General features: G+C 38.0%; 2 protein-coding genes across 8 annotated transcripts in view; one reads left to right on the top strand and one right to left on the bottom strand.

Annotated features, from left to right (window-relative positions):
* The window catches only part of LOC136828133 (carboxypeptidase N subunit 2-like), an 849326-nt gene that overhangs the window by 584547 nt on the left and 254779 nt on the right, over positions 1-10000 (top strand). The gene's annotated exons all lie outside the window — the stretch shown is intronic.
* Positions 8274-10000, bottom strand: part of LOC136827782 (myb-like protein AA) — an 86811-nt gene continuing 85084 nt past the window's right edge. Inside the window, exon 7 of the mRNA XM_067085241.1 lies at positions 8274-8465. Coding sequence (XP_066941342.1) covers positions 8274-8465 — 192 coding nt within the window. The remainder of the gene's footprint in view (positions 8466-10000) is intronic.

Raw genomic sequence — 10000 nt, forward strand, 5'->3', positions numbered from 1 at the left:
TCTCTCTCATTCGAAGTTGACTGAAGTATTATCATACTAACTACTTCACATATCAAACCTTCCTGTTTCCCCTTCCCTCTTCTCCCCTCCCTCCTTTCTCCTCCCCCCCTTCCCCCTCACTCCCCTCCCCTCCCCTAACTCCCCCTCCCTCTCATCCTATCTCGGTAGGACTAAGAGTCATTAGGATGTGTTGAAGGATCCTAACTGTCATTAGGAACGCCTCGTGAAAAGAAAGGCATAATTAATCAACCTTTCAAATGGCAACACTGACTCCTAACAGGTAACTAATTCACCTGTTTTGGTAATGATTAGATTTTCTTAATTATCCTCTTTTTTATTGCTTCCGCTTTCCAACCTTCGTTTGTTTCTCAACTCTGTGGCTGTATTGCTCTTGTCTGTAGCTCTGTTGTAGCCGTGTGGCTGTTTTCTGTGGCCGTGTTATTTCTGTGCATTCCTGATGCTCCCTTTCTGTGAGAAATTAGCTTATAGTTTATGGTTTAAGGAAAGGTCTAATTAACTTGGCTCTTTGGTCAGAATAATGGCAGGATTCCTATTGGTTCTTCAGAGTGCCAGGGGCGATCTGAGTGGTTCATCAGAACGCTTAGGGGCACTCCGATTGGTCCTCAGAACGATTGGGAGCACTCTGATTGGTCCTCAGAACGCTTAGGAACACTCTAATTGGTCCATCAGAACGCTTAGGAGCACTCTGATTGGTCCGTCAGAATGCTTAGGAGCACTCTGATTGGTCCCTTAGAACGCTTAGGAGCACTCTGATTGGTCCCTCAGAACGCTTAGGAGCACTCTGATTGGTCCATCAGAACTCCAGAAGTGTTTTCGTTGTTACCTCAGAGAGCCATTCAAGTGTTTACATTGGTTACCACTGCTACCTTCATATAGTTTATTATTATTATTATTATTATTATTATTATTATTATTATTATTAGTAGTAGTAGTAGTAGTAGTAGTAGTAGTAGTATTTGCTGCGAATATTTAATTATATTCATTTTTATAAGGAAAGTTTCGACCCATACTTAACTTTGGCAACGCCCTTGACGTTCTCTTGCATATTGCCCTTTGCATAGTTTTATTTTTATATTCTCCTCCCCTTTCTTTATCGCCCTTTGCAAAGTTGGATATTTATAGTCTCACATTTTTTAAGCGTAATGTAAAGGTTATCAGTTTGTGATTCATGTCCTATCTGAATATCTTACTTTGTCATAACTTTAGTTTGGTATTTACACTTTGGAACCCCGGGTTTTGGGTTCGCTTTGAGAGAGAGAGAGAGAGAGAGAGAGAGAGAGAGAGAGAGAGAGAGAGAGAGAGAGACTGAGACTGAGACAGACCCTTTGTTGCACAGAACGAGAACCCGGGTCTTTAGGACCCGTGGCCCATTTCAAAGAGGGTTTCCTCAGAGCCAGAAATGAGCTTCATCAGTGTCCCCGGTGGCTCCTGCATGCAGTTCGGTCGCCCTGCAGAGAGAGAGAGAGAGAGAGAGAGAGAGAGAGAGAGAGAGAGAGAGAGAGAGAGAGAGAGAGAGAGAGAGAGAGAGAGAGAATCATCCATTCTGATTTCCCCTTCATATTCCCTTTGAGCTCTTGTCAATGTGACTATTGAACGGACTGACCTGTCTTTCCACAACTTCCCTGTAATCTCTCTCTCTCTCTCTCTCTCTCTCTCTCTCTCTCTCTCTCTCTCTCTCTCTCTCTCTATATATATATATATATATATATATATATATATATATATATATATATATATATATATATATATATATATATATATATATATATATGTATATGTATATTAAGGTTATTGAGGGTCGTCGTTATCGTGAGGTAATCAGTCTTATTGTGAAAAACTGTTTAATAATAATAATAATAATAATAATAATAATAATAATAATAATAATAAATCCTTAGAACACTATAGGTTTGTTACCTGTAATCTGTATAATTTCTAAAAATGTTTCAGTCCAATTGTTTTACTCTTTATTTTTCCCTCCCCCTTCCCGTCCCTCCCACTCCCTCTCCTTCCCCCACCCTCCCCTCCCCTCCCCTCCCCTAGTTTTACTAGCCCATCACCTATCGGAGGTGGTGTTTTCGGAAAGGGGCTTCTCTCTCTCTCTCTCTCTCTCTCTCTCTCTCTCTCTCTCTCTCTCTCTCTCTCTCTCTCTCTCTCTCTCTCTCAAAGCCTTTGATACCTGTCCCGGAGTTGCGCCCACCTTTGGAGGTATGATTAATTAGCAAGGTTCTTAATGAAGTCGGCGCTGATTGAGTTAACTATCACACGTGATTTCCCCTCTCTCTCTCTCTCTCTCTCTCTCTCTCTCTCTCTCTCTCTCTCTCTCTCTCTCTCTCTCTCTCTGGCTTTCACTTTGTGTCTTTCACTCCGTGTGATCTGAGCAATCCTGGATCGAGCTAGAATTGTGGATAATGGGAGGTGTGATATATATATATATATATATATATATATATATATATATAATATATATATATATATATATATATATATATATATATATATATATATATATATATATATATATATATATATATATATATATATATATATATATATATATATATATATTTATATATATATACACATTTACATACATACATACATGTATATATATATATATATATATATATATATATATATATATATATATATATATATATATATATATATATATATATATATATATATATGTATAGATATATATACATACACACACTCACTATATCAAAGTAAGGGAACCCATAGAAACGCCAAAATGTGGAAAGTAAAGGCTATATTTCATAGACCAAACTGTCTTTCTCCTCAGGCAAATAGTGAATGAGAAAAAGTTACAGTATATATAATATAAGACCGATATATGAGAAAGCAAATTGCTCTTTAAAAAATACGTCACATCAGTTAACTCCAAAATAAGGCAATTCCATCAGTATCTTTTAGACAACTTGTCTCCAAATAAAAAAAAAACTTATAAAAAATAGTAAAATTCAGCCAAACTCTTAAGTCAAAACACAAAAGTGAGTTGAGCAATATTGAAGGAATCACGATAGAAGAAGAAGAAGAAGAAGAAGAAGAAGAAGATAACGAGAGGGAACTTAGGCTCCCTTCATCCTCAACAAAAGGAAACTGAGATATGAGGGCCGAAGAAATTGCCAATAACGTATTCCTTATGTACGTGAGAAATGTGTATATAAGATTTGACGCAGTTTCCCCAATAGGATTTTTTTACGGTTGTGATAAAGTCTACGGGTATTTCACTCCAGTTTTCACTTATATATGTCCATTTTTATTGGGTAAGAGTTTTAGTAAAAATATAAATGCTTTACTATGCGAACAGATTAATGTTATCTGCTCGTGAGAGGAAAAACACTTGTGGGTAAATAATTCCTCTCGTTTTGCGCCATTTTAAGTGAAATGAAAGAGCATTTTTGTGAGTTTTCCTCAAATAAGCTTAAGGTACTTTCTTGACATTAATATCGTAAAGAGTTTTTGTCAGCCACTAGTCTTACTAACTGTCATTTTTCATGATAGTTATTTTTTGTTATTTTTAAAAGACGCCAGGTGTCACCAATAGGTGTAGAGTCTCTCTCTCTCTCTCTCTCTCTCTCTCTCTCTCTCTCTCTCTCTCTCTCTCTCTCATTCAAACCAGATATTTATCGAAAGGTAACATGTTCATAGTTGAAGCTCTCTCTCTCTCTCTCTCTCTCTCTCTCTCTCTCTCTCTCTCTCTCTCTCTCTCTCTCTCTCTCCAAAAGATATGCCGTTGTATATAGAAATACTTCGTGACTGTGTGTATGTCACCTTAGAAGTTATATATTTCTACCCAGTCATTTAAATCCATTTTAAGCTCATTCCAGGAATCGTATTCCCAAAATTCCAAGAATCGTATTCCCAAAATTCCAGGAATCTGATTCCCGAAATTCCAAGAATCGTGACCCCAAAATTCGAAGAATCGTATTCCCTAAATTCCAAGAACCTTATCCCCAAAATTTCAAGAATTTTATTCTCGAGATTCCAGGGATCGTGTTACCGAATTTCCAAGAATCGTATTCCCAAAATTCCAAGCATCGTATTCCCGAAATTTTAAGATTCTTATTCCCGAAATTCCAGGAATCATTCCCGAAATGCCAAGAATCGTATTCCCAAAATTCCAAGAATATTATTCCTGAAATTCCAGGAATCGTATTCCCGAAATTCCAAGAATCGTATTCCCGAAATTCCAGGAATCGTATTCCCGAAATTCCAAGAATCGTATCCCCGAAATTCCAGGAATCGTATTCCCGAAATTCCAAGAATCGTATTCCCGAAATTCCAGGAATCATTCTCAAGATTCCAAGAATCGCATTCCCGAAATTCCAGAGAGTCCCCTGTGCTAAAATTCCATCGAATTCTCTCTCTTATTGATTACCAAGAGGGAAAAGAAGACTGGTCTCGTTATTCAAAGAGGGGAGGCAGCTCACCGGAGCATTTATCATCTGAGTGTTGAGAAAAAACGAGGTCCCTTCGCCCTCCCCGTGATAACCGCAACACGTCAGGAATTGTGATGTTCAGGTTTTGCATGCTGGCGACTTGATGGCATGTGCAGTGTTTTTTTTTTTTTTTTTTTGTTTTAGTTTTTTTTTTGGGTGGTTACTGGTGTTCAAAATGTGTCTGATAATAGAGGAATCCATTAATTTTCTTTTTTAATTTTTTTGCATGTTTGTTATTTATTTAATGGAGTAAAATTTTGAAGGTAATTATATATATACCTATATTATATATTATATTATATTATATATATATTATATTATATTATATATATATATATATTTCAGGAATTTAGCTAATACTTTATTTTTTTACAACTGTATTTTGACATATATTGACTAGTATTTTAGTATTTTTGTATTTTAGATCTTTGTATGAAATTCACGCCAGTATATTTAATGTCAAATAAGTATTTATTATTATTATTATTATTATTATTATTATTATTATTATTATTATTATTATATGTCTGAATTTTTAGTTTATGCAATCGCAAAAATGATAAAATACTTATAATTATGTGTAAACATTTTTGCTTTTTTTTTTTTACAAGTTAAAGAATTGTCCAATATAATGAAACTGCTTTTAGTTTAGTTAAAGCAACAGTCCGTAATTTATGATATAGAAAATAAACTACAAAACTTTTTCAACCTAGCAAATGTGAGGTGAGATGTAAAAATAAAAAACAAGTGAAAAATGCTCCGAGGTTTCTTCGGCGCAATCGAGTTTTATGTACAGTCCACTACGGCGTATAATCAAGGCCACCGAAAATAGATCTATCTTTCGGTTGTCTCGATACAATGCTGTATGAGCCGGGGCCCATGAAACATTAAATACTGGCCGGTGGTGGCCTGTCCTATATCGTTGCCAGATGCACGATTATGGCTAACTTTACCCTTAAATAAAGTAAAAACTACTTAGAATAGAGGGCTGTAATTTGGTCTGCTTGATGACTGGAGGGTGGATGATCAACATACCAATTTGCAGCCCTCTAGCCTCAGTAGTTTTTAAGATCTGAGGGCGGACAGAAAAAGTGCGGATGGACAGACAAAGCCAGCACAATAGTTTTCTTTTACAGCAAAACTAAAAAACCACTTATATATATTTTCGTAGAGGAAGTTAGAGTAACTTTGAGCTCACCAAACTGTAAAGTGAAATTTATGTTTTAAACTCTCGGAGGGAAAAAAGGAGACCTTTATCCGTTAAGCAGGGTGACTTGATTTTTGACCTTGTAAATTGAAGGTGACGGGCCACATAAGACTAGCGGAATTTCGCTGTTTTCAAGATCGTGGGATATAAACATTGAGTTGAATCTCTCTCTCTCTCTCTCTCTCTCTCTCTCTCTCTCTCTCTCTCTCTCTCTCTCTCTCTCTCTCTCTCTCTTCTGAACTGATGTTATTCGTTGTGAATCATTCATGTTTAGGTTGTCATTCTCTCTCTCTCTCTCTCTCTCTCTCTCTCTCTCTCTCTCTCTCTCTCTCTGAACTGAACTGTTGTTATTCGTGGTGAATCATTCATGTTTAGCATTGTCATTCTCTCTCTCTCTCTCTCTCTCTCTCTCTCTCTCTCTCTCTCTCTCTCTCTCTCTCTCTCTCTCTCACCAGTTACTTCTGAACTGATGTCATTCGCAGTGAATAATTCATTTCTAGTTTGCCATTCTCTCTCTCTCTCTCTCTCTCTCTCTCTCTCTCTCTCTCTCTCTCTCTCTCTCTCAAGTTAAAACGTAAGACTTATATTAATCTCATCGTATTTATAAGCCGAAAAAGTCACAGAGATTCTAATGTAGAATTGAAAAGCAGTTGGATATGAGAGGAACAACTGCAACGACATATTATATGAACCTCTTCTCTGCCAAATGGCGTATTGTCCTTTTTAATAACCCGGCCATAAAGCGATTTAAGCGTTTCTTTTTATGAGCCATCTCTCTCTCTCTCTCTCTCTCTCTCTCTCTCTCTCTCTCTCTCTCTCTCTCTCTCTCTCTCTCTCTCTCTCTCTCTTGCAATCAGACCGACAAATAAATATAAATTTTAACAAATAATTACCTGAAAGAGAGGTTTTAGACTGATAAAGCTCTCTCTCTCTCTCTCTCTCTCTCTCTCTCTCTCTCTCTCTCTCTCTCTCTCTCTCTCAGTACACAGTCAGCCCGGCGGATAAATATAGATTTTGACAACACTTCCCTAGAGGAGAACTTTGGATGACATAGTACTCTCTCTCTCTCTCTCTCTCTCTCTCTCTCTCTCTCTCTCTCTCTCTCTCTCTCTCTCTCTCTCTCATAAAAAATGTTTCCAGCCCATCTTATCATTTTATATTTGCTGTCTAGACTGACATTACTCTTTCCTTGTTTCTTGGGAGTTTATAGAACTCTCTTTTCCCCAGGCCTGATATTAAAAATAAACCTTTGGGTTTTTACACCGTAATTTGTTTTATGTATCTTGCGTTTTTTTATTTGGTTTTTGCTGGTTTTATACTTGACGTCCGTTATAATGTTTACGTGTTAGGTCTTCTTCTCATTTTTAGCTTTCTGTCAAAGAAAACTATTGTGTCGGCTTTGTCTGTCCGTCCGCACTTTATTCTGTCCGCACATTATTCTGTCCACCCTCAGATCTTAAAAACTACTGAGGCTAGAGGGCTGCAAATTGGTATGTTGGTCATCCACCCTCCAGTCATCAAACATACCAAATTGCAGCCCTCTACCCTCCTCAGCAGTTTTTATTTTATTTAAGGTTAAAGTTAGTCATAATCGTGCGTCTGGCAACTATATAGGCCAGGCCACCACCGCGCCTTAGTTAAAATTTCATGGGCCGCGGCTCATACAGCATTATACCGAGACCACCGAAAGATAGATCTATTTTCGGTGGCCGTGATTATATGATGTAGCTGCTGTAGAGAAAACTCGATTGCGCCGAAAAACTTCGCCGCAATTTTTACTTGTGTTTGTTTTAAGTGTTCTGGAAACAGACTCCATTTGATTGTTATTAACTTCGAGTTCTGTCTTTTTAATCTTCCAAGTTGTGTCATTTATTCCTTCCTCTCTCCTTCCTTCTTTCTTTCGTCCCTCATCCTTTCTTCCTCATACTTCCTCATTCCTCTTCATCCCATCTTCCTGATTCTGCCGTCTGGTCATTGTTGCAGTTTTATTACGGCAGTTACGGTTACCAAAATTTTCGCGCGCCGGGCCATTGTGGGGAGGAGAGAGAGAGAGAGAGAGAGAGAGAGAGAGAGAGAGAGAGAGAGAGAGAGAGAGAGAGAGAGAGAGAGAGAGAGCGAGAAAGAGAGCAAGACCGAAAGAGAGAGAGAGAGAATGAGAGCAAGACCGAAAGAGAGAGAGAGAGGGAGAGAAGGAGAGCAAAACCGAGAGAGAGAGAGAGATAGAGAGAGAGAAAGAGAGCAAGACCGAAAGAGAGAGAGAGATTCAGGGATAGAGAGAATGAGAGCAAGACCGAAAGAGAGAGAGAGAAAAAGAGAGAGAGAGAGAGAGAGCAAGGCCGAAAGACTGTATGAGAGAGAGAGAAAGATTCAGGGAGAATGAGAGAGAGAGAGAGAGAGAGAGAGAGACACACACACACACACACACACACACGGGGGGGGTGGGGGCGGCGAAGCCAGATTAATTAAACTTTCCCATATTTGAGGGCCGCATTTCAAAGTTCATCGGACTTTCGGGTCTGGAAAGAACCTCGCGGAATGAGTGATCTCGACGCAACTCGACTGATAAATAAAGTTCATTATTAACCCTCGCTGGATGTTATTCCAAACTTTGTTATTAATCCGGGCGCATATTCCTCCTCCTCCTCCTCCTCCTCCTCCTCCTCCTCCTCCTCCTCCTCCTCCTCCTCCTCCTCCTCCTCCTCCTCCTCCTCCTCAAAAGTGGGCCAGAGTTTTTTTTTTAGTAAGTTTGACATTTCATTCTGGTGTTGTATCTGAAAAGAGGAGTTGGGTGTTGCTAATGTATCATATTTTAAAATGTAGCTTTGGAGGGGAGAGAGAGAGAGAGAGAGAGAGAGAGAGAGAGAGAGAGAGAGAGAGAGAGAGAGAGAATATGTGGAGATCATTTTCAGCATAAATAAATATAAATATTGAGAGAGAGAGCTGTTGAGATCTGTTTTCAGTTTAAATAGAAATAAGTATTGAGAGATTGAGAGAGAACATTGAGAGAGAGAGAGAGAGAGAGAGAGAGAGAGATCTGTTTTCAGCATAAATTAAAATGAACTTTGAGAGAGAGAGAGAGAGAGAGAGAGAGAGAGAGAGAGAGAGTGGAGATCTGTTTTCAGCATAAATTAAAATGAACATTGAGAGAGAGAGAGAGAGAGAGAGAGAGAGAGAGAGAGAGTAGAGATCTGTTTTCAGCATATAAATTAAAATGACCATTGAGAGAGAGAGAGAGAGAGAGAGAGAGAGAGAGAGAGAGAGAGAGAGAGAGAGAGGTACACAAGAAGGCTGCCCATTTAACTTGAGTTATTGGGGGACGCATTATCAGCAAAGCCTGATTTCATGTGATTTAGGGTAATGACGCGCACGTTTTCTCTCTCTCTCTCTCTCTCTCTCTCTCTCTCTCTCTCTCTCTCTCTCTCTCCCATCTAAGATAGTAGGATATGGCAGTGTTCTGCAAGTGATCTAATCTTGAGAAATATGGTTTTGTTTGCTTACAATTGCTTGCATAAAACGGCTGTTATTTTCATTGAAAAAGATAAAATGCCCAAAGGAAAATAAAATGGCCACAAGGAAAAGTGAATCCCCATAGGGAAAAGAAAATGCCCATAACGAAAATAAAGTGCCCATAACGAAAAGAAAATGCCCATAGGGAAAAGAAAATGTACCTAGGGAAATTAAAATGCCCATGGGGAAAGAAAATGCCATAAGGAAAATTATATGTCCATAGGGAAATTAAATTGCCCATAGGGAAAAGAAAATGCCCATAGGGAAAATCAAATGCCCACAGGGAAATTTAAATGCCCATAGGGAAATTAAAATGCCCATGGGGAAAGAAAATGCCATAAGGAAAATTATATGTCCATAGGGAAATTAAAATGCCCATAAGGAAAAGAAAATGCCCGTAGGGAAAAGAAAATGGCCCTAGCAAAAATGATAAAACAACTAAAAGATATATTGGAAATACTTAAAATACCGTTAAAGTAATGTATATATACGGGAGGTATAGAATATTCTCAAAAATGTATAAAAAATATGCAGATATACATAAGAGTACTTTTCAAATATATATACAATGTTCTCTCTCTAGTTTAAACGTTATATATCTTTATAACATTAATACATCAAGACCAGTTATAAACGAAGTTATAAAAGCATCTCTTAAAAGTGTATTACATCCATGCTTAATCTCCTAAGCATCATTTTAATCGTTCAGAGACACAAAAACTACGATACACTATGGTACAAAGCTCAGATGGCCTAATGTCTCCCCATGGTAGGGGCCGGAAATGAGGGGAGGGGGTTC

Source organism: Macrobrachium rosenbergii, chromosome 42 (genome assembly GCF_040412425.1).
Source record: "Macrobrachium rosenbergii isolate ZJJX-2024 chromosome 42, ASM4041242v1, whole genome shotgun sequence".
NCBI lineage: Eukaryota > Metazoa > Arthropoda > Malacostraca > Decapoda > Palaemonidae > Macrobrachium > Macrobrachium rosenbergii.